This window comes from Malaclemys terrapin, chromosome 21 (assembly GCF_027887155.1).
Source record: "Malaclemys terrapin pileata isolate rMalTer1 chromosome 21, rMalTer1.hap1, whole genome shotgun sequence".
NCBI classification, from domain to species: Eukaryota; Metazoa; Chordata; order Testudines; family Emydidae; genus Malaclemys; species Malaclemys terrapin.
Window position 1 is genome coordinate 4,574,606 of NC_071525.1, and position 24,051 is coordinate 4,598,656.

Below are 24,051 nucleotides of genomic sequence, written 5' to 3' on the forward strand. Positions count from 1 at the left end.
TTTTAGCTAAATTTTCTGCAGCTGCTAAAGCAATTGGCCTTCATTACTATGAACACCGAACTCAGGGAATTTCTCTTGCCTTTTGAAGGCTGCACCCTTAGACCTGCTGGGCCAGAGTCTCACCTGGTGTAAGTCAGCCAAACTCCATTGCCAGTTCGCATCAGATGAGGATCTGGCCAGCAGTATGCCTTGGCAAGCAGTAGGGAAAACGCCAGCATCCGAAGAGTTATGTATCTATTATCTAGTCTAAGATCTGTTGGTCAGAGACCTGCCAGTTTTAACACAAGGCTTTTCACACACAGATCTCAAATGGCTTTATACGGGTGGATGGTAAATGGTTATCTATATAATGAAGTAGGTATTATATTATCCCTGTTTTACACAGAGGGAAACTGAGGCACATCCAAGCAGGTCCATGGCAGAGCGGTGGCTAGAATTCCAGTCTCCTGGCTCCCAGGGCACTGAACCACACTGCCTTATCTAGGGTGATGTCTTCGCTGCAGACTCAGGTTATGCCGCTCTAGCTAGCCTCGCTCCAGTATGGCTGCTCACGCTTAAGCTGCACAGAGCAACTGTGGTAGCCGCCGAGTCGGGCTAACTCGAGCCGCAGCCAACCTGAGATAAAGGGGGCGTGCGCGTGTGTGGACGGAATTTGAGCTAGGGCCAGAACTCGAGTTCACGCGGCCGTGAAGACGAGCCCTGTGAAGTGTCCTGCCCACCCGTGACGCCATATTATAAACACAAGTACTTTCAAGCCTTGTTTTGGTGCCTGCCTATACCAGGCACTTGTAAGCGTTCTCAGTACATTCCTCGGCATAGGCAGGGCAGCGTTACTGGTGCTAGGGTGGCCGGTTTCAGTAGCGTCTTAATGGGGTTCTAAAAGTTATTTAAAAGAAAAATTCAGGTCGTAAGAAAGAGGGGGGCTTTTTGGTACAGGCATCGGCAATCCTCGCCCCTGCCCCACAAACGCACACGCTCGGCTTCAAGCACCGCCTCACGCTGGTGGCACTTTTGATTGAAAACTCTCGGGGGCAGGGGCTGTCTTTGCGTTCTGGGTTTTGACGGCGCCTAGCACCCCAGAGTGCTGGGCCACGACTGGGGTGAGCAGGCCTCCCCCCGTTCAAATCAATAGCAGCATTCCTGCTTAAACACATGCAGGAGCATCTCGCAAGACCAAGGTCCTGGTTTGTACTTCCCTTCCTGGCCCCTGGGGATTATTCATTCCAGAGTCGCCTCGGTCAGATGTTAACCACTCGCGTTTACCCTCTTTCCTACCCTTCCCAGATGGAGAGCGATTGCACCCACCCTGCTAGTCCTTCCATTTGCCAGGGGTACAGACCACCTAAAGAACATGAAGATTTAAACAAAACCAAAACAAAAACCACACCCTCGAGGTCTTCCCTAATTTTGACATGCCCAGGCCCCCTTCCCCTGCACTTTAGGACACATTGCAATGGGTGAACCAGTCTGGCCAGGGCCCCATGGTAAGCGGGGCTATTTTGATCCATTTTTCCCCACTGGAACTCCTGGGAGGCTTTAAAATGAAGTTAGTGGCCTTAATTAGGTTTCAGCTGCTCTCTATTGCACACTGGTTTATTATTGTAGGGCTGCCCATGGGTCCCAGGCAGCCCACACAGTGGTTTATTATTGTAGGGTGGCCCAAAGGTACTGGGCAGCCCACACACAGTGTTTATTATTGTAGGGTGGCCAACACTGGTGTGGTTATGGGATTTTTCTTCTTCTATGGGCAGTCTGATTCTGACTGAGAAAACAGAGGTAGTGGGGGTTTTTTTTGCTGGGATAGGGAAAAATTACAATCAATGTATCTTTTAAAAAAACTAAAATGTCAGAAATCAGGTCTGCAGCCTACAACCCCTCCGTGTCCTTAAACGGCCACTGGCCAAGTGACCCGAGAGAACTAAGCTCAGAACTCAAACATCTAAAAATACTAGTTTTAAAAAACGAGTTTAATATACATTAAAAAGCCACAGAGACTGCTAACCTCCTCCCACACACACACCCCCACATACACACCCCATGCCTTGTGCTAAGAGTAGTCCAATACCAGCTGTTCAACTAGGCCTGAGCCCGATTCGCTGCCGTTCAGCAGAGGACCCTCACGTGGTCCGCGGATCGTTTGCACGCCTGGGTGCAGCCCAAGAACTCTCACACGTCTCTCGCTGGTTTCACGCGCGTCGGGGGGGAAGGGTGAAAAAATTTCCAACCTCGCGCTCGCGTGGCTGAGAAGGGATAAGCCAGAGCTCAACCACTCGATGCCTAAAAGTCTCAGGCTAGTTAAAAAAAACACACAAAATAAAATAAACCATCGCCTTGTTCATAGGAAGTGGGCGGCAGCTCGGAGTAATTGCGTTTCCTATCTAGTCAAAGCAGCAGCAGCATGGATAAGGCACCGAGGAATCAGACCCTGGGGGACCAGCTCCATTGCCGCAAAGGGACTGCGGATCAGCCGTCAGCCCCCCAGCTGCAAGGGGGCAGGCAGATGGGGCAGACCAGCACACCAGTCATTCTAGACCACTGCAAAGCCGCCTAGGGACCATTGCAACAAAAAGGGCAGTTGTAAGGGATGCTGTACCCTCTGCCAGAGCGTGCGCCAGCCCCTGAATAGGGGAGGCACAAGCGTCATCCCCCCCGCCCCTACATGTATGCTGGGATCCAGATTTAACCCCCAAGGCAACAAGTTGCGGCTTGATGTAGAAGAGCTCGAGCGTGCCAGTTCTGGGCAGGAGAGCGTTAACGGCAATGGCTCCGGTTCTGTCGTTTTCCCCTCTCCTTGGCAAGGTACCGTTCAGAAGCCGGATTCTGTCCCTGAAATCTCTTTGGCTGGTTCCCTCCCCCCCGTCCTCCTACTTCCTGAAGAACTTCTTGTTGAGGAGGAAAATGAGCAAGTTGACGTTGACTTTGGCCTTGTCGAACAGCTTCATGACGGCCACACCTTCGTACTGCAGCTGCAGCAGGTCCTGGGAGGGAGAAAGTCCCACTGGTGACCGGTCTTTGGTGGAGCCCGAGCCAGCGCCCCTGGTGGTCAGGGAAGAATCTTTCCCTCGACTTCCAGGAGCTCCGGATCCTTCCCTCAGCTCCTTCCGAGCTGCTGTTGGCACATCAGGCTGGGATTCCATCGCCAACGGCATCCCAGGCTCTCCGAGCAGCGGACGAACGTTCAGTCTCCCAACACCCCCGCCAGCCGTAGGCATTATCCCCCGTTTTACAGATGGGGAAACTGAGGCAGAGGGGAAGCAATGTGCACAGCGAGTCAGTGACAAAGCTGGGAGCATAGAACCCAGGAGTCCTGGCCCCCCCTGCTCTAACCATCAGATCACACTCCCTTCCAGAGCTGGGAATAGAGAACCCAGGAATCTTATCAACCAGTTCCCTGCTCCAAGCGCTCTTCTTCCCTAGAGGGGTTTACTCTGGTATAAATTAAGGATTCTAGGTAGACATCTCATCAGCCTCACTATCCAGAACACCCCTGGCTCGGCGGCTTGTGCATTGGCCTCCTAAACCCAGGGTTGTAAATTCAATCCTTGAGGGGGCCACTTAGGGATCTGAGGCAAAAATCTGTCTGGGGATTGGCCCTGCTTTGAGCAGGGGGTTGGACTAGATCCCTCCTGAGGTCCCTTCCAACCCTGATATTCTACGATTCATAGCCCATCTGTGTTGGGAGGTCAAAGCTAACTGCCTGCTGGGTTTGCATTCCTGGGGATACCGGGGTTCAGGGGAGAAGGTACTTCACTTCGTCTATGGAGCAAGCTGGCTGCACTGTCAAGAATAGACCCTAGGGAGATAACAGGTCTCCTGCTCCAAGCACCAGACTGCTCTCCCCTATCAGGAGCCGAACCCTAATGTCTGTTCCTGGCTCGGGAAGGGAGTGTGGTCTAGCAGGTAGAGCATGTGGCCTAAGCCAGGACTCCTGGGTTCAATCCAGTCCCCTGCTCCAACCATGACATTAACCCTTGGGAGTCTATGTAATGCATACCTCTCAGACGGCAAGAGTTAGTGTAGCCGTGTCACCTCCGAACTCCAACCACGGATTGGTGCATTGACTCCACCTCGGTTCTTCTGTGCTGCTGTTATGCTCAGCACAGAAGCATCCCCATGGGCGAAGACGCCAGGGCTGGTTCCCTACCTGATAGTGGAGCTGGAACTTCTCCATGTCGATCCCCATAAATCTGGCCTTCACCTGGAACTTGCCGGCTTCCCCACACGGAACGATGTCGAAAACCACGTTCCGGAACCTGGAAGGGGAGAGAGTTAAACGAGGGCAACGGAAAGGCTGAGACAGCAGCAGCCGGACGCCTGGGTTCTATTCCCGTTCTGGAAGGGGAGTGTTGCTTAATGGTTACAGCGGGGTGGGGGACTGGGAATCAGGACGCCTGGGTTCTAGTCCCACTCTCTGCTGCGGATCAGCTCCGTAGCCTTCACTCGGTCTGTTTCCTGTTGTACACGGGGATAGATTATACTCTGCTTCACAAGGAGTATATTTGAACCACCAGACTTGGAGGAAGAAAGCACCTGAGATTCTCTCATTTTTTTGGCCGGCTCGAATAATCTTCCCTCTTACACACTGCCTTGCCGGAGGCCCCTCTGACTCCCAGCCTGTATGGCTTTTAGGCTGAGACTGTCAGCAAAGGGGAAGTGAGCAGAGCCAGGCTGAGACGACCCAGGTCTGATCACACGGGCAGATAACTGAGTGGCTGTTGGACTGGGGCAGCTTTCAGACCGGAGCAGCACTGGCGGTGGTGAGTACTTACTGGCTGACAGGCAGGTCTTCGATCTCCAGCAATACGCCCTTCTCAAAGAGCCGCGCTGCCGTGTAATGCAGCGACTGCTGCTTCTTGGTCTTCCCGTTGAGCCTTAAGAGAAAAGGAATGGGGGGAGGAAGGGTTAGAAGCAGAGAACGCCAGGGGCTGAAACGAAGTCACACAGCAGCCTGCCTGGTATGCGATAAACACAGATAGTCGCTTACATTGACGCGTCCGACTCACAGATCTGGACCTACGAGTCAGATCTCCAGTGGGGCCGGAGGGGGGAAGTCAGTGAGGTGGGGAGAGGCATAGAGGGGTTTCCAGATTAAAGGGATGTAGGGGAGAAGGCTCTTGAGCCAAGAGAGGAAGTAAGTGCTGGATGAACAGAGGCGGCCAACTAGCAAGAAGGCTTGAGGTTAACTAAAGAGGGATATAAGGCTACATACAGAGTGGAGAAGAATTCCTTCCTGACCCCTGATCAGCTCATGCCATGAAGCATGACATTCAGTTACCCTCCGGCTTATCCTGCATACGTGTTGGTGGTTACAGCTTTGAGCTCTTTTCCAGCCCATACATAGTCCAACATACTTGCTGCTGGCAGCCAGGTTGTCCAGACACGTCCGGATGTACTGATTGTAATAGTCGATTTGCTCCTCATAAAACAAGGTCTTGGAGTTGAGGCCGCAGAGGGTCTGCCGCAGTTTCACTAGCTCCCCCTTGCGGTGCTGCCGGTAACGCCTCTGATTGCGAATATCCTGGAGCACGGGCAGGGATGAAAAAACAAAAAACAAACAAACAGCTGGAAAACCCCTTGCCTTGTGCCAGTTTACCGAAGCGAGAATCACAGCGACTCATGCATGGTTACAAAGCTGACCACAAGCTAAACACCAGTTGGATTCTGGGAACAAGATAAGGACCACGGGGCTTAAAGCATCGGATTCTCTTTCAGGCACTTACAGGAATGTTCCGAGTGGCCGCCTACGTCCCCCGAACACATCCGCCCCCTCCAACACTAGCTGCCCCCGGTAGCTCTGTTGTGCAGCTCAGTATCTAATGTGAACTCCATTATTGTCACATCTGAGCACTGCACAATCAGTGTCTTTATCCTCATCCAAGGTCACACAGGGAGTCTCTGACAAAGTAAGAACTTGAGCCAGGCTGTCTGCTGGAGCCCTTTGCTATCTGTCTGTCTGTCCACCCTAGTGATTAATTTGGCTCCCATCTGAACTGAGCCCTTCCAGTATTAATGGACTCTGTGCATCCAACACCTTCCGCTTATCCTGTTATCGAGCCTGTTCCTAGTCCCCTGGCCTTCTCCTAGGTTCTCTAAGCCGGGGCAGGCTGCGGGGAGTGGTACCTTGGCCATCTCGTTGATGATCTCCTGGTACTGATTGGCTGAGTCCACCACCCCCAGGCTCTCCAAGCGCCGCAGGTTCCGGATGACTTTCCGCTTCTTCTCTTCCATAGAGAGCTGGCTGTTGCCAGCCAGGGAGCGGTTGCGTTTCAACCTGTCCGGGGTCTGGGCCTCGCGCAGGGCCCGTCTGTGCATCTGGTGGTGATGGAAGGCTTCCTAGAGAGAGAGAGAGGAACATTTCTTCCATCAACGCGGCACCTGCGGCAGCATCCCCGGAAGCAGGTTTCGAGACTTGGAGGCCGCGGGGAGAGCATAGGAAGTCAGCCCCCCAGCAACCACACACACACGCACAAGCCTCAGGCCAGAGAGAACTACATCTCCTCCCTGAGCACAGTGAACTCCGGCTTCTCAGACTGGGTGGGGCACAGGTGGGCTGAAGGAATCAACAATGCTCCCGCGCCAGGGTGCGATTGTAGCAGGCTGGCCTGCCCCTTTCAAAGACCAGGAGGCCACTGGCCAGCCCGGTTCAATCATTCACCCCTGAGCCATAATTAGGTGCCTTCCCGCCTAAGTGGGATTAACTGAGCTCAGGGGACAGCCCGATAAACAGCTGGGCCTCAAGAGAGGGCAGAGAACATGTTGGGCTCCTGGGGAAGGCCCTGATAGGGTGTGGAAGAAGCAGGGGACTCGGCTCTACCCCGGAGCAGATAGGGAGCCTAGAAGGGTCTGGAACAGAGCCCAGAAGGCAGGCTGAAGAAAAGCCCAAGCGGGGCAGAAGAACCTTTTGTTTGGACTTGTTACCCCGGAAGGGGTTAACTTTTAGTCGGTGACTTGGCTGGAGGGCTAAGCCAGGGCATCAACTTCAGCTTGTGTGGGGAAGGCTGAAGGGGCCCACCTGGGAGGAGGAACTTTAGGCCGGGAGTGCCTGCAGCACCACCACACACGACTAGCAGGGGGTGCTATGGGGCAGCCACACCTGTGCTATATGCTCCAATTAAGCTCCTCTCCTTTGCAATGATGTGTGCTTGCAGTATATATCTCAGCCAGTAGATGGCACTGCATGCTGTAGCAAGCTCCAGGCAGGGTGTTAGCCCCCGGTAAACAAAGGACGCAAAGCTGGAACTCAAGCTGGGTGAAAGCCTGTTTGTTATGTGTAGCGGTTGTCTTTAACGAACACCTCCTGTTTAAGACACACTGCGATTCACCCAGCCCCCAACATCCCCCTCTGCTGCCAACCCCTCTCTGCTATTCTCCACCCCACCTGATCCTCTGATGCAGCTGTCCGTAAGATCTCCAAGAGAGAATCCCCCGGCTGGGACTGGATCACGTCCACTAGCATCTGTTTGGTGCTAAAATAAAAGAAAGGGAGCACAAGTTACCCATTTTGGAGGAAGGGGGTGGATTGAGCTAGTTAGCTGCAAGGCGATGAGCCAAACAGTGGAAGATTTCCTTGCAAATGCCACTACCAGGACATCTAAACATATCGAACAAAACCAGGACTCCAGACCAAGATGGCCCTTTACTGGCTTGGCTTCTGAGTGTCAGAAAAGCTTCACTGAATTCCTTGGGCCACAGGGTCCCTTTCAAAGGAGGACATGCCACAGACTCGCTGGATGCTGGATTGCCACGTTCAGAGGGCCGCTCTCACCTCAGCAGCAAGCTCCTTGTATCCGCCTCCTCGCTACTGGCCTCCACCGCATCGAACTTGTTGGTGAGGGTGAGCGAGACCTCCTGCTTGCCGAGCTGGGCCAGCGCTTGCTCGGGGCTGCCATCGCCTGGATTCGGAGCGCTCTCGCCTGCAAGGGGGGAGGGATAGCTCAGTGGTTTGAGCATTGGCCCGCTAAACCCAGGGTTGTGAGTTCAATCCTTGAGGGGGCCATTTAGGGATCTGGGGCAAAAAAATTGGTCCTGCTAGTGAAGGCAGGGGACTGGACTTGATGACCTTTCAAAGTCCCTTCCAGTTCTATGAGATAGGTATATCTCCATAGATATAAAAAGGCCAAAGAAAGTCAGGAGTAGCTACTCGGTCATTCATCAGGGGAGAGGGGTGATCAGAGCCGGGGGGGAAGATCTGGGTTCTCCACGGCACCCTGCCACTGGGGTGGACTGCTATATGTGGGGTAAATCACTCCGAGCCCCTCTGTGCTTCTGCTTGCAAACCTGAGGCTTTGATCAATAAACCATCCCACATCAAATCAGACCTCAAGAATTAACACATTCAAAAACCAGTCGGAGAACACTTCAACCGCCCTGGTCACTCTATTACAGACCTAAAAGTCGCAATACTCCAACAAAAAAGACTCCAACGAGAAACTGCTGAATTGGAATTAATTTACAAACTGGACACCATTAAACTAGGCTTGAATAATGACCCATCCACTCCCAGTCTTTACACAAAGTAAAAACTATTTCCCCATGCTAATCTTTTTCCCCTACTGTTATTCACACCTTCTTGTCAACTGTTGGAAATGGGCCATCCTGATTATCACTACAAACGTTTTGTTTCTCCTGCTGATAATAGCCCACCTTAACTGATTACTCTCGTTAGAGTTAGTATGGCAACACCCATTTTTTCATGTTCTGTGTGTATTTTCCACAGCATGCATCCAATGAAGTGGGTTTTACCCCACGAAAGCTCATGCCCAAATAAATTTGTTAGTCTCTAAGGTGCCACAAGGACTCCTTGTTCTTTTTGCTGATACAGACTAAACACGGCTACCCCTCTGAAACCATCCCACTGAGTGGTACCTGGTGCCATCTTATTCCTTGCTAATCAGTAATCCTCCCAGCTCAAAGGAGGAAAAGTGATAACCCCGAGCATCATAGAAATAAGTAATGGACCCTCCCAACTTGATCATAAGGATGAGAAACAAACGGATGCGACAGTACTGCCCACCTCACGCAGTCGAAAACCCACAAAATGGGCTTAAAAATCAGGAGATCTAACATAGAAATATTGTTCTCTTTGCCTCCCCTCCCCCCCCCGGGTCTTAATGCACGCAGGTCATGTTTTCAAGTTTTTTTCCTGCAACCACGAGGACTAGAAACTTGGTTTTCTAAAAAGAACGTGAGCGGAGGTTCTAGGAGTCGCATGACTTCAGGGGTTGAGGCTTTAAGGGAAAAAACAAAAACCCAAGGAGGTGGCAACGCTAGTTACTCACCCAACAAGTAATTTACTTGGCCCAGGTGAAGGGAAGTTAGCCGGGCTACTATCAGAGGTGGGAACAGGCAATATGTGTTCACTTGAAAGAAGACACAAGGGGAGGGGCGTTCTTGAAACTTACAAGGGGTCTGCACGTACCGATTAGAGACTGGACGGTAGGCAGCTCATCAAGGTCTTCCAGAAGCTCATGCAGAGGGTCCTTGTGATCGGGCGAAATGGAGTCCTGATGTTCTAGTAACAGCTACATCACCAGAGGGAGACCATGAGCGAGGTGGAGAGCACAAAAGGAATAAGATTAAAAACCGTATTCCAGACAAGCGCCCACCATGATATAAACCAATAGTACAGTCCAGCCTTGTCTGGAATACGGCACGTGCACCGGTCGCCCCACGTCAAAAAGGAGATTGCAGAATTAGAGCGCGGTTCTGAAAAGAGCGGGCTGAGACGCCTCGGCACCGTCCCGCTGCGGTGAGATGGCAGTAACTGGCAGGAGCAGGGCACGCAGCCACTGCCTCGCTGAGCCCACGGGCAGGAGCAGAGCCGACCCGACCCGGGCGGGGGGAAGGGGCAAATGGGTTTGTTTTCCGACCCCACCCCAGCACTTGTCGCAGGTACTGGTTGGGTTGCCGGGTCCAAGGTTGAGTCCGTTATGGTGACAGGCACCAGGGTGAGCCCTCCTTCCCCTCCCGACCGCGGCAGAGGCAGAATCCTTTCCAGACCCCTTCACCTTGTGGGTGTTAATGATCTCCGCCGCCGTGATGTAGACGACCGGCTTGGCCACAGCTACCATCTCCGAGTACTCATCCACATTAAACCTTTCTTCCGGCTCAGGGACGCAACAGGCAGCACAGATGAACTTCCTATGGGGAAATGGGGGGGGTGTGTGTGAGAACATACCCCTTCCGTGACTGCTGAATCCAGTCCAGGATTATTTAGGGCAAGTAGTGAACAGGCTGGGAACCAGAGAGAACCACAGGGCCTGCCTCTCAGTAGAGAGAACGCCACATCACAGCCCGGGCCTCTGTCTTCTGTATCCTCAGGGGGGGTAAAGCAGGAATGATACTGTAGGAAATTTCAATGCACTGCTTTATTGATCCCGTGATGGGAAGCAACAGCCGCCGAGTACGCAGCCGCTTGCCCAAAGCGACCCGGTTTTTCATATCTTCCTGTGGCCCAGGTCACGCTTCGAGACCTGATCCTGGGCTAGCCGGATCCCAGGCTGGTGAGTGCGGCGTTCCTGGCTGCAGGCTGTGCACCCCTCATGCTGTCCAGTCCATTTGGCTGGGGACTTACACAGGGGATGTCTACATTGCAATCAGAGGTGCGAGTGCAGCACGTGTAGACGTACCCGAGTTTGCGTGGCTCTCGCTAGCTCAAGTAAAAATAGCAGTGAACCCTGGGTAGCCGTTGTACAGGTCCGCCCGGGGTACACAGCAGATTAGCTTTGCTTTGCTTCTGTTGTTCCTCGCGCTAGCTCCGGACTGTCGACACGTCCTCTGATTGCAGTACAGTACACCCTGGGCACGACGCCCGTCACAATGACAGACGCCCACCGGGGTGCGCAAACCCGACGTGCGCAAATCCGCACGTACGGAAAAAGTTCTGTAAGCTAGAGAGAGGAGGGGTTTTTTTGCGTAATGGTCGGGTAGACGTTTCCAACTTGCACAAAATTCGAGTTAGACAAGGCGTATCAGAGCAGAACGCTTGCTTAAGTCGGGGAGGGTCTGTACAAATCTTGGGCTAAGCAAACCTGGTTCCTGGATCGCACCTTGAGCCCGCTGCTGCCCCAGGGCCAGAGGAGCTCCTGCTGCTGGACTCGAGGTGTCAGCCACCGCCATCCCCCCCGACACCTCCCAGCAGGTCTCTTTCCCTAGAACCAACCCCTGGCTATAACGAACAAATGGTTTGGATCCCCAGGAGTTCATTATAGCCAGGGTGTACTGTACCAACTTACCACCTACATGCTCCGTCCTGTGGGTTTTTGTGATGCATTAGCTAGCGGCACGTGCTTTTGGGCACCCAAACAGGCTAGAACTCACCAAGCAACTAGGCGTGAAAGGCAGCAGCGCGGTTGCGTTACCATATCCTGCATCACCCTCTCCTGCCCCTTTAAGAACACACAGTTCCCACTTCTAGTGCCGTCTTCCCTCAGTCCCCCACTGGAGTCATGGAATGGAGGGTGCTGATTGAGCACCTCATGGGATTGGGCCCCTTCCAGCAAATCCTAGAGATGTGACACTCTTTGGGGCAGGGACGGTCATTTCGTTCTGTGTCTGTGGGGCACCGGGGGGCCTTGTTCAGGACTGAGCCCCCTAAGTGACACTGCAATACAAGTAGTAAATCAACCCCGACGACCCTGGTCAATTTCGGGCCTCGGCCTGGGACCGGAGCTCTGTGCTGCTCCCTGTACAGACCGACCCTCTGCCACTTCTCTTCTGCTTCGCAAGCTACCGCATTAGCCAAGTCCATCAGCTGTCCGAGAACAAGGTGGAGAAGCAAACACATGCATTCTTCTAAGTGCCTAAAAGGTTTTTAATTACGGACTAATTTATTCACGGAGGCCGAGGGGAGTGCCAGGAATGCTGTTTAATCATTGCACATTCGTTTTTACTCTGATCTGCTTATTGAAACCTGAGGTACCAAAGGGGCACATGCTAATTACTCTCAACTGTTGCCAAATGCTGGAAATGACAGAGGACTGGGGAGGAGAAGGGGCGGTGGGAGAGTTGCACAGAGTTTTGACTAGCTTCAGGGACAGTTTAAACTGGACAGCAAAGAGGAGGCATCAATGCAATGGGATCTCACACGGTGTGTATGTGTATTAATTTAGAGCTGAACTGGGATCAGACCAAGGCCTTGTCTACACTAGGAACATTTTGCTGCATTCATTGTACTGGGCTATTTAAAGTGATACAACCCCACCTAGTTTGGATACAGTTACCAGTAGAAAGGAGCGTAGACTGGATAGTCATGCAGGTTTGGGGAGCAAACATAAGTTATGCTGATCTAAGTACAGTAGAACCTCAGAGTTACGAACCCCCAAGTTACAGACCAGTCAACCACACACCGTATTTGGTATTGAAAGGGTCCAATCAGGCAACAGCGGAGACCCCAAAAACGAAAATACAGTTCAGCATTGTGCTAAACGTAAACTACTAAAAAAATAAAGGGAACGCAGCATTTTTCCTCTGCCTAGTAACGTTTCAAAGCTGTATTAAGTCAATGTTTAGTTGTGAACTTTTGAAAGAACAACCATCACGTTTTGTTCCAAGTTACGAACATTCCCGAGGTGTTCGTAACCATGAGGTTCTACTGTACAGGCATTCTGGTATAACAGAGTCCACACTATGGTTTTTACTGGTGTAGCTAGATCTGCTAAAAAAAATTATATATATAAAAATCACTCCCTTAATTCCTATTAATTACTTGTATTGTCAAAGTGCCTTGAGGCCTGAGCCACAGACCACGACCCCACGGTGCTCCCTGGTGTAAAAACACAGAACAAAGGGACAGTTCTGGCCAGTTAAGTGTAGATCCTCTTTTCCACTCACGTCCCTAGCTAAGAAGGCGGCTGCTGTCAAAAGTCAATTAAGCTTTGCTGTTACCCCGGCTTTGCAGCAGCACTAGCAAAAGGAAGCCTGACCTTGTGGTTGAGACCTTAGCTTAGAATTTAAGAGACCTGGATTCTGTTCCCAGCGCCGCCACCGACTCCCTGCAGGAGACTCGGCAAGTCGCCTTGTCTCTCTGGACCTCAGTTTCCCCATTTGCGAAAGAGGGATGAATAATAACTCATGTCGGCCTTGTTTGTTTCAATTAAGCTCTTTAGGGGATCGGAGCAGTCTCACTACATGTACGTACAGCACCTAGCGCAATAGGACCGTGGCTACAACTGCCACCGCATGGCACCAACCTGAACTTAGAGTGGGTTTCTTCCAGGTACTGGTTCACCACCCGCAGATGGCCGTTTTCCCCCTCGAACATCTTATTGGCCGCCGCATGCTGCAGGATCTTGGCAATGGAGCCCAGGTTGCGCCGGTGCTCCGGGTGCAGGGCCACGCCGGCAGAGATATCAACGATATCGAAGCCGTCCGGAGCCACCACGGCCGGGTTCATGAAACGGTAATAGAGCAGGTTCCCGACAATCTAGGGTGCAGGGAGCAGAGAAAGGGAAATATTACTACGAGTGATGCCTTGCTCTTATGCGGCTCTAGCCTGGTCTGGATGCTCCCTAAACGTTTGTTCCAGGCTATAACACATTGGTAGTTTCCTGTACAGCTTTGCAGTACGGGGCCTATGAAACACAGTTCAGGAGTTCTGATTGCAACCCACGGGGGGCAGCAGTGCACATACACTAGCCAGCTCATTACACTAGGATTATCCCTCTTACACAGATGGGGAAAGGGAGGTACAGAGCAGGCATGTGACTTGCCCAAGGCCACATGGTATAACTGGAATCCAGATGCCCTAAGCCACACTGCCTCTCTGACGGGATGCCAGGGGGAGGGCAGGACGGCTATCCAACGCCTCTCTAGCCTTGATGTTTAGAGGCAGCCAGCTGCAGAGACCTTGCTGCTGTCACCTTGCCCAGCTATCTACGTCCTCTACTCACCTTGCAGATCTCCTCCTCGCCGGCATCTGGGAATTTCTCAGCCAGGGACGTCTTTAGGACTTTGGCCACATAGCGCATCCCGTAGCTAAAAGAAATCAGAGAAGAGGATCATCACGTGGGCAGAGGTCAGCCAGCGGGCTTAGATTCACATGTGCTAAGGCCAGAGCCTGTTAATCATCTAGTCTGGCCTCCGACACAACCTCTCCCAGTGCTTCTTGAATCCAGCCCAGGACAGCAGATCTATGGGAAAGCTATCCAGTCTTGAGATGCTGGGAGAAACCCACTGCATCCCTAGACCAGTTGTTCTAATGGCCAATTACCCTCCCCATTAAAAATCTGCTCCTTATTCACTGTAAGCACGTTGGTGTCTTTGTTCTGGGTTTGTGCAGCACCTAGCACTGTGGGGTCCCGGGCCGTGACCGGGGCGCCCCAGCACTGCAACAAAAACAGTGACTTGGTACAAGTGATGTCTCCACTGCCAACAAAACCCAAGCCAAGCCCGGCGCTCCCTGGGCCAGACCTTACCTAAATGACAGCGTAAGCTCTTTAGGGGCGTCTTCCTGCATGTCAGGCCAGCCTGTGGTGCCACATGCCACCCGGCGAGCCTCTCCGAGAGCTCTCAAAGCCCTCTGCTATCTCTTAGGTAATCTCCATGGCACCACCCTCTTGCGTATGGAGGTGCAGAGTATTGCCCAAAGTATTATCCCCATTTTACAGGGGGAAAACTGAGGCACGACTTGCCCAAGGTCAGGCAAGGAGGAAGCTCAGGTCTCTCCAACTCCCAGTCCCACATTTTAACCGCTAGATCCCACTCCTCCTCTGAAGGAAATGCTCCCCCTCCATTACCGGGATGTGAACTGCAGACAGAGCTGCCGCACTCCAGGAATTTGGCATTAATTAATTAAACTAGCACGAAGAGTCCTGCTTGACCCCTTTCCTCTGCAGGTCTGAGCGCTCCATGGAGGAAGGTCGGGACTGGCTTTACACATGGGGAAACTGAGGCACGGAGCAGAGCCATGAATCGCTCCAGGTCATACAGCAAGTCAGGGGCTGGGAGTAAACCTCTAGCTCCCGGCCCAGTACCCTCTCCAGTAGGCCACGCTGCCTCACTGGCTGTAACAGACAGACCCGGGGCTACCTACGGAATTTTGTCCACGGAAGAGGTGATGGCAGAAAGGAACTTGTCCGTCACTGCCAGGAGGATGCGGATGGAGATGTCCAGCCGACGCTGAACCTCAGGGTGGCTCAGGGCCTGCTCGGGGCTAACATCATATGGGAGCTTGCTGTGGATAGAAGAAAGACACTCTTAAGCGTCAGCACAGGGCAAGCCAACGTGGCCTCTGTGGCAAGGCTGGGCATGGGCCGGGCCTGACCTCTTCTGTCCGCTCTGAGACTCCAGCTGGTTGATCCAGGCCTTGTAGATGTCCATGGGGTTGGTGCGGATGCTGAGGGTTCTGTCCTGCAGAACCTCCTGCACGGGGCTGCCCAGGATCTGACGCAAGGCGTTCTGCCCGCGGGCATTCCGGTAAAAGCTCACCACCAGCCGGATCACGGTGGGGTTCCCCGTTAGGATGTCACGGAGCTGGTCGACTTTGGACCTGGACGGTGGGGGTGAGAAAGGACAAAACTCTGATCTGGGCTTGAAGCTGCAGCCAGCACAAACAAATAGCCACTGAAGACAAGCAGCGCAGTTATTGTGCCTTCGGGGTCTGCCAAGCTGTGGAATCAGCCGGCCTCCTGGTACCACTGCCTACCTCCTGCGTGTCTAGATTAGTCCAAGGAGGGTGTCCATGCCCCTCAGAGACTTTGGTGCGCAGACGCTAAAGGCCTGGCCGCACTAAACCCTACAGCATGTGTAGACACACCTGAGCCAACTTGGGCACCAAGAGCAGCGAAGCCACGGCCGCACGGGCTCACTGCCTGAGCGCACGCCCGAGGTCTCGGGCCGGCTTGTGCAGACGTCCTGCTGTGAATGCCCAAGCGACGTAGATTAAAGCCAGCTCGGGTGTGTCTACACATGGTGCAATCACACACCTGATTGCAGGCCAGCCATCCCCTGAGGGGGATAAGCGCCAAAACCTAGTCAATAGGAGTTTGGACAGGACCTAGCCCTACATCCTTGCACGGACAGCTAGGGAGCGTTCTGTTGACTCCTAGGCATCCACGTGTCTCAGAGGGATCTAGGAATACCAGAGGCATCCAGCTGAGACGGTTTCATCTGAATGCAGGGAAGAGAGACTGCCAGCTCCTTAAGACAGACAGGCGTTCAAGCCCTGGTATCAGGGCAGTCCTGGTCTTGGCCTCCCTAGCCGATGGTACGTGCCCGTAGCATTTACCTGATCTCCTCCTGCAGGGCGGTTTTGAAGAGCTGAAGGAGCAGGTAGGCCTCTCTGGGGTTGGACGCGTAGTTGTAGAGCGTGAAGACCACCGATTCCATGAACTTGGTTGACTTGTTCTGGGGCATCTGGAAAATCAGCTTAGCTAGGTACACAGGGTGGGTCTGCGGACAGAGGAGAGGCGTTAAAGAGGAGGGCTATCCTGAGGTCTGAGGGCTGGAACAGTCAGCGTGCTCTGGCGAATACAGCCCTGGACTGGGAGTCAGGAGACCTGGGTTCTCTTTGCAGCTCTGCTGGGTGACCTCGGGCAAGTCACTTCCCCTCTCCGTGCCTTCCCATCCTTTGTCTTGCTTGATTAGACAAAGCTCTTTGGAACAGGGACTGTCTCTTGCTATGTTCACATGCAGGCCTAGAACAATGGGGCCCTGATCGGTTATAGCCTCTAGGTGCTACCGTAATACTAGATAACAAATTGACACCCATCGCAGGTAAACTAATGAGCAGATCCCAGTGTCGCAGCCCGCTGGGGTGCACGCACGCATCCCTGCACTGGCTGGGGCAGATGACAAAGCATCCGGTGATGGTAACTCAGAGGTGGCGCTTCCTTTTAAGGAGGGAGCTGGTCCAGACAGAGAAGGGGAGAGGAAGGCGCTGGGGAGGGAATCTGCACAGAGCGTAGGGCCAGAAGGGACTATTGGATCAAGAGCGCCAGGTGCCAGCAGTGCCCAGGCCCCGGCAACGGCAGGGAATCGATTTGGGGAACCGCACCCCACTTCTGCGTCAGCGAGAAGACGACATTTGCAGCAGCCGCTGCCTCAGCTGGGCGTGGCTTTAGGAAAGGCCGAGGCAGCAGAATCCCGGCCGGGCAGGGTTTCCATTCGATCGGACGCCGACCTGTTGGTAACCCCATGCCTGAAGACGGGGTTGTGTGCGGACTCCCTGAGCCCACATGCAGTCCCTCCAGGGAAACCGAGGCAGCAGGCACGTGACCAGATGGGTGGGGCGGGGGGGGATGCAGACTGTTCCCGCCCCCCCCAAACCCAGCAGCCAGCTCACCTGTAGCAGGTAGAAGAGGTGCTGATAGGCCTCCAGCTTCTGGCGCTTCTCCTTGCTGAGCGACTTGAGCCCCTTGTGTTTGTCGATGGCCATCAGGTCCGACAGCTGCTCTTTGTTCTTCTTCGTCAGCTTCTTGCAGTGGGAAACCACCTCCTGTCGTGGGGCAGGCGAGCAGATAAGGGGGAGGGTGGCAAGAGTGCCTAAGTGATTTAGGAGCATCTGCCCCATTGCCCTAGTTGACACCAAAGTTATTTGGGAGCACAGGTCTCATTGGATTTGCAATGGGAATTGTGTTCCTAAATCCTCTAGGAAAATTCCACCCCTTCGGGCCTTGGGATTCACGCAGCTTTGCCATTTACACATCACGGGGAAATTCATCCCCCATCAAACCACACCCACCAGCTCCACATGCACGGCGGAGGCCTGGCTCGCTCTGCATGCAGTTGGCAGGCTCCTTGTTCCCCAACAGGCCTCGTGCAAGTCAGCAAGGTGCTGCCGACCTCAACAGCAGGCAGTGTGACTTAGTGCGTAGCGCCGGATCGGGAGTCCGGACACCGGGGTCTATTCCCAGCTCTGCCACTGGCCTGCTGGGTGAGTCACTGCCCTGTGCCTCAGTTTCCCCACTGGTAAAAAAAAAAGAAGGGATGGGGATATTGATTCGCTTTGAGGCACATGGATGAAAAGCGCCACAAAATAATAAGGTGCCCCCGGCCGGAGAGGCTGGCATATACTGGTTCACACTGGGTTCTCTAGAGAACCAACCAAGAAAACCCCTGAGTTTGAACAGACTCAGGGCCTGCTTTCAGATCCAGCAAACAGATGGGCCCTTCTGTCCAAGGGCGGGGGGTGGGGGGGCAGTCCTTCCTGGGAAGGGTTGGAAGGACTTGGCTGATTCACGGGACAGGGGAGGTGGGCTTGTTCTTAGCTACCAGCTGTTATGAACTTGTGACTGTAGAAAATCCCCTGGCTGGGGTTTGAAGGACTGACCGCCAACCAGAGCTGTTAATGGACCTCGGTTGATCTCTGGTCAGCTTATTAGCGCACATAGAGGTTTTATTGTTTTTAAATCTGTGTTTTCTCAGTCATGCTTTCACCTCAAGAATAAATCTGCTTGCTTAGAAAGGGCTGGGTGGTCACTTACACCTTCGGGGGAAAAGCAAAGCAGGCCTGCTTAAGTAGTCTGACTTGCTAGGGAACTCACAGTATAATCAGGGAGCTGGGCAGCGTAGATACCCTGGTCAGGAGAGAGAGGGATGCGGATCTCCACCTGAGAGGGGACAACTGGCGAGCTGGGTGCCCTAGAGTGGGAATACAGGTGCACTTGCCCTGAACTGAGATAAGCCCGAAGGGCCAAACTCAGTTCTGGCATAAGCAGGCATAGCTCCATGCCTACACCAGGGTTGGATTTGGGAGGAGGTTTTCCAGAGGCACAGACAAGCACATAAAAGGAGCCTAGGGGATTAAGGAACCCCAGCTTTAGTCCAGTCCAGGGGAGCGACGCCAGAATCACACTGGTGTAACGGAGAGCAGAGCCTGACCCCTGAATGGGAAAGTAGGGTTCGTGGAGGAAAAGCCATGGGACAGCTGAGCTACCCCTCCCCCCGCCCCATGGCCCCCTGACCTGCAACGTGATCCTGTTCTTAACCAGAAGCCCGATCTTGATGTCCATAAGGTTGAGGTCGCTCTCCAGCTGCTGGTTGGAGCGGATCCTCTTCACCACCTCCTCCCGCAGCTTCAGCAGCTCCGACTCCTCCCAGAAGTCGTGCTGGCTCTGCTCCAGCAGGTGGGCGAAGCGCCGGACGATGCTCAGTGGCGGGTTCCTGGCGTGGACTGGCAGGGGACAGAGGGAACTCTCCCTTGAATGCGGTTAAATGGCTACTGAGGGCTTGTCATGCTCAGGGCCAGCATAAAAGGGCCTTAAAAAGTGGGTGGAAATGGGAACCAATAACACTCCCTGCACCAGGGCCTCCCCGGCTGGCATGGAGCTAATGCAAGGGCTCTACGCCTGCTCCCAGCATAGGCATGGAATAGGGGGTGAAGCCAGAGCATGCTGCTATGTGGCTATTTGTTGATTCCAAGCTCCCTTAGGAAACACGGGCTGGCATGGTCTCTGCACAGCCCCAGACTACAGGGACTGCAAAAGGGGCTTCAGCCCATACCCGAAGTGTAGGAATGGTAATGAGAAGGCAACATCCTTGTGATTAATTAAAGCCACATCTGTATTAAATAAAACCTAGACAGGCAGGCACTTACCCAACATTCTGTAATCCCCACGGGCCTTGTTAGCTCTCACAAAAGCCTGGATTTTAATTACAGCATTAATCTGCCAAGACAAACAAAGGGGAAGAGGGATGTTTCCTACAGCGTCCCCGTGGCAGGCAGCAAATGTAAAGAGAAAAAAAAAAAAAAAAAAAATACCAGCCATGCAACTAGCAAACTGATTAGCTGGGGTGTCAGGCAGAGGGAGCGAACTCAACGGGATCCTTCTAGACAGTGAACTCCTAGCCAGATGCCTGAGAAAATGTTCTGAGCATGGAGCAGGGAGTCAGGACTCCTGGGTTCTATTCCTAGAATAGAGGCTGTGTGCTTTGAGCAAGTCATTGACCCGCCCTATGCCTCAATTTCCCCTTCATCTGTGAAGTGGGTTTACTCTCTTCCTGGCTCACAGGGGATTTGCGAGGGTTTATATGTTAGCAGAGTGCTGAGGGTAAAAATTCCAAAAGCATCTAAGTCAACAGGACTTAGGAGCCAATCACTTAGATGCTTTTGAAAATTTTACCCTGGGTCTTACCGGCTGTTGCTTTCTTCAGGAGCCGCTACATTTGGCAACAGGCTAAATGAACTCCAGACACTCAGCTTCTTAATTTTCGCAGGCAACAGACTTCCCTACCCCACACCCTTTTATCCCAAACTTTCAAAAGGTATTAGCAACCTTGGGTGCCACACCTGAGAGGTCTTAAAGGGGTCTGATTTGCAGAGGGAGAGTGCTCGGTGTGATGTTCACACACACAGAAGTTAGATTAAAAACCTAAATTCTTTTGCTAGAAGGTTGCAACGTCACAACTTTATTTCTTAGAATTCAGAACGATAAACACACAAGAACCCAAAAACAGAGAGAGAGAAAACAGACTGCTCCCTAAGGCAGCAAGGCACCACTCACCCCACCTTGCTTTAAACTGGGACTTTACCAGCTCTTCTGATCAAACACTTCCTCAAGAACCCCCTAGTCTGCGAGCAGGGCCAGGAATGAAGGAACCACACAACCAAACACACACTTGCGGCTTGCCATTCCGACACCATCCTCAAAACAACGCACTCAGTCCTGTGTGAAAATCAGCCTTCTTGAGGTGGCTCTCATCCGGCACCCAGGCTCACTGGACACTGACAAATGTGGGCCTTTGGACCTGGACATATCCCCACCCCTCCCTCTTCATCAGATTCTTTTCCTGCAGATTTCAACCTAGGGGCAAATTCTAGCCCCCCACCTAGAAACACAAAGCTCCTCCCTCATCCCCAGGTCCCATGCTGGAACGCCACACAGTTATTTAGCTGTTTCATTTTCAGAGGGCTCCTCTTTGCTCCAGCACAAGATACAAGAGGATTTGAGTGTCTCCCTCAGGCAGAGGAAGAAGAGGGTCTAAGGACTCTCGGGGTACGTTTATACTTCGAGCTGGGGATGTAACACACTCGCGCCAGCTCTCAGCAAGCTCGCTTGCTAAAAATAGCACGTAGCCATGGTAGCACGGGCGAGGCGTCCTGAGTAGATACCTAGCACGCGCTCGGGATGACTGGCCCGTAAGCTAAGCATGCTAGCTCAATGACGTCTCCTTGAGCTGGGGATCACCCCCCAGCTCCAAGTGTGGACGTACCCTTAGTCTATTTGCAAGAGGCTCTTTTCAGAGCCTCTGGGGTTATATTTTTACTTGCCCTCACGGATCAGCCACTCACGTTCTTCCTGAAGTAACGCAGCCGTTCCCGGTACCTTTTACGAGCTCGCCACATCCTCACATATGCCTGGATCTGAGAGGAGGGAACAGAAGAGGAGAGACGGATTTGGCCATTTTAACTGGACACGGGAAGCCTTGGAGGGTATTCTCCGAGACAACGATTTGATCCATTTCACTTAGGCTCCCTTAGTCCATCTACACAGCACTAGGGGGCGCTGGGCTCACCCGGGTGTCTTTTCTGATCACAGATAATGCCAAGATTCTTGACCACTGTAACGCTCTCTGCAAGAATTTTGGGTGTCACCCACCTGGGGTCAACATCCAGTTTGGGAAGCCATGTCCTGCCTCCCTAAAACTCCCCCTGCAACTAGATACAGTGACTTAGGACAGAAGTGATAAATGTATTCTTGTTGCTGTGAAATAGCTGCTACATTCCACCCCAGAGGTGGCTGCATCTCCACAGGGATTCCCATATCTAGACGGGGAAAATAGCTGCAAATAGGATGTTGTTGCTACTAGAAAACAGAGGAGCAGGGTGTGGTGTGGGGGGTGGGATTACAGAAGCAGACAAGGCTCCAGTACCTTTATCACAGCATCTCTGGTTTTTTGCAAGTACCATAATCTTTGCAGGTAAGCACTGCGCTGTCTGTAGCCTCTCCAGCATGACTGGATACCCCAAGAGGAAAAAAAAAAAAAATATATCACACACACCAATCAACTACAGCATGACATTTCTGGGGTGACCCAAGGCACCAGCTTCCAGTGTGGGAAGGCCTGGTCTGTACCCACAGGAGGAAATCCTCACACCTCCAAGCTGCCCTCGGGAGAGCACAGAATACTCCCAACAACCCCTACTCCTCAGCTCATCCTGCCTCGGGTAGTCTTCAACAGAGCCTACGAAACCAGGGTCGGCACCCCCTCCCAAAACCCAGGCTGCAAGCCCCCAAAGAGAGAGGCGGCTATGGAAAAAATACAGGCCTTCAACTGTCACCATTGCACTACTGATCCTGCTTGTACGTTCCATCCTTCCCCCTCCCCTGGGTGTGTCTTCTGAGGTGGCAAACTCTGAGGCAGGGACTGGTGGGCACCCTGTACAGCACCTAGCGCACAGGTCCCCCGTTCTTGTCCGGTCCTGATGCCCTACCATAATAGACAGGATGAATAATCAAGGTGTTCTCCTCTCTGTAAATAGGGGGTAATACGGGAAGTGGTCAGGATGCCTGTACAACACCCTGAAGACCCAGCGCTATATAAATGATGTCGTGCATGTCAGCGTGTGATCGGCTTGGCAGTCTGGCAGCGCTCCTCACTTGAATTTTGATAACAGCGGGTAACTGCTCCCGCAACAGATGTCTGCGGGCCACGAATTCCTGGCGGACCAGGTAGCCCCTCATGCGGGCCTGCAGCCTCACGACGAATCCAGCGTTGGATTCCCAGAGGCGTTCCTGGTCGTGGGCCGTGGTCATTTCCGTGATCGTCGACTGCAGAGATAGGAGAGAGACAGATCAGTTCAGGAAGACTTTGTATGCGTCAGATGCACGTACACCAACCACCAATGAGAAGGGAACTCCCCCAGCTGGGTCAGCAGCTGAGGTTGAACCCAGGCCATCTGGACCTAAAAAGCACGATCCGCTGCTGTTTTGAGCTGAAGGACCAGGTCCAATCAGCTCAAAAGGCAGAGACAGACTCATAAGCTTCTTACTCAGTTCAGCCAATAGAGGGAGACAGAAGCACACTTTGCCAGTGTGTTACATCCTAAAGTATATACAGACACTCCCCAACTTATGCAAAACTCGAATTTTGCATGTTGAATTTTGCATAAATCGGGTTTGCGTAACTCGGGGGCATCTGTATGCTAGCAGGATTCAGTGACAGGATTGGATAATCCTACGGCTGGAGAGTGCATAAAAATATCCCTTGGCTTTTGGAAGCACTAGAAACCCTCATGCTTCAGGGCATGAGAATCTCTAACGGGGTCAGGAGGAAACATCTCCCATGGGCAGGTTATCCTGTAACAGCGGGATTCTTGCACCTTCCTCTGAAGCAGCTGGTACCGCTGCTGGAGATAGGTCACTGGGCTAGATGGACCCCAGGTCTCATCCAGTCTGGCAACTCCCATGAGCCGGATGTTTAAGAGTTGGGATTGTTGCTTCCAGTGATATGACCCAATCTCTCTTGCAAGCCTCTGGGCAGAACAAGAGGGCTGGAGAACTAATGGCTTTGTTATTAACATCTCTGAAGCGCTCCGGCATATCCCAGTGGGATAACGGGCTAGAACCATGGATGCAGCCAGAGCATTTAACACACAGCGCGTTAGCCTGGACGCCTTGTGTATCAACATCCAGGGCCCGGCAGCAGCAAGCCAGACTCTTCGGCACTACTCCAGACACGAGGGCTTTGGTCACTGCCCCTCACCTGGATTTCCTCCCGGCTGAGGTGGGTGGAGTTAAGGACAGAGTCACGCGGCCGCTCCCAGCTGCCGTCGAAGCTCTGCAGGCTGAAGTAATACAGGCTGCCATCTTTCAGCTGGTGTCTGACCCAGTGGTGTTTGGCGTTCCCTGAGCGTTGCCGTTGGGACAGGATTAGGGGAAGGAGAGCGTTAATAGAGCCACACACACAGGGTTAAACCGACCCAGCAGCAAAGTGGATTTCAGCGGCCTCCGATCAGGTTTTGAAACCAAGGCTCAGCTGATGGAACATTTAGGCAGCTCTCTATAGCCCTGTCCCCAGCTTCAGAGTTCGGCTTTCAACTCCCTGCTCTCCCCACATGCATCCAGACAAAAAGCCTTCTCCCTCGCATCTGATGCCCTTCCTATTGCAACT

General features: G+C 52.9%; 1 protein-coding gene across 1 annotated transcript in view; it reads right to left on the reverse strand.

Moving 5' to 3' along the window:
- Positions 1–2,398: 2,398 nt before the first annotated feature.
- Positions 2,399–24,051, reverse strand: part of IQGAP3 (IQ motif containing GTPase activating protein 3) — a 38,816-nt gene continuing 17,163 nt past the window's right edge. Inside the window, exons 18-38 of the mRNA XM_054011429.1 lie at positions 23,644–23,786; positions 22,539–22,709; positions 21,811–21,894; positions 21,230–21,301; positions 19,535–19,604; positions 18,903–19,111; positions 17,282–17,434; positions 16,226–16,389; positions 15,263–15,487; positions 15,032–15,172; positions 13,890–13,974; positions 13,191–13,423; positions 10,008–10,140; positions 9,419–9,521; positions 7,766–7,913; positions 7,379–7,466; positions 6,121–6,333; positions 5,352–5,518; positions 4,770–4,871; positions 4,145–4,253; positions 2,399–2,978 (exon numbers count right to left, since the gene is read on the reverse strand). Of these exons, the coding sequence (XP_053867404.1) occupies positions 2,865–2,978; positions 4,145–4,253; positions 4,770–4,871; positions 5,352–5,518; positions 6,121–6,333; positions 7,379–7,466; positions 7,766–7,913; positions 9,419–9,521; positions 10,008–10,140; positions 13,191–13,423; positions 13,890–13,974; positions 15,032–15,172; positions 15,263–15,487; positions 16,226–16,389; positions 17,282–17,434; positions 18,903–19,111; positions 19,535–19,604; positions 21,230–21,301; positions 21,811–21,894; positions 22,539–22,709; positions 23,644–23,786 (2,927 nt within the window). The 3' untranslated portion in view covers positions 2,399–2,864. The remainder of the gene's footprint in view (positions 2,979–4,144; positions 4,254–4,769; positions 4,872–5,351; positions 5,519–6,120; positions 6,334–7,378; positions 7,467–7,765; positions 7,914–9,418; positions 9,522–10,007; positions 10,141–13,190; positions 13,424–13,889; positions 13,975–15,031; positions 15,173–15,262; positions 15,488–16,225; positions 16,390–17,281; positions 17,435–18,902; positions 19,112–19,534; positions 19,605–21,229; positions 21,302–21,810; positions 21,895–22,538; positions 22,710–23,643; positions 23,787–24,051) is intronic.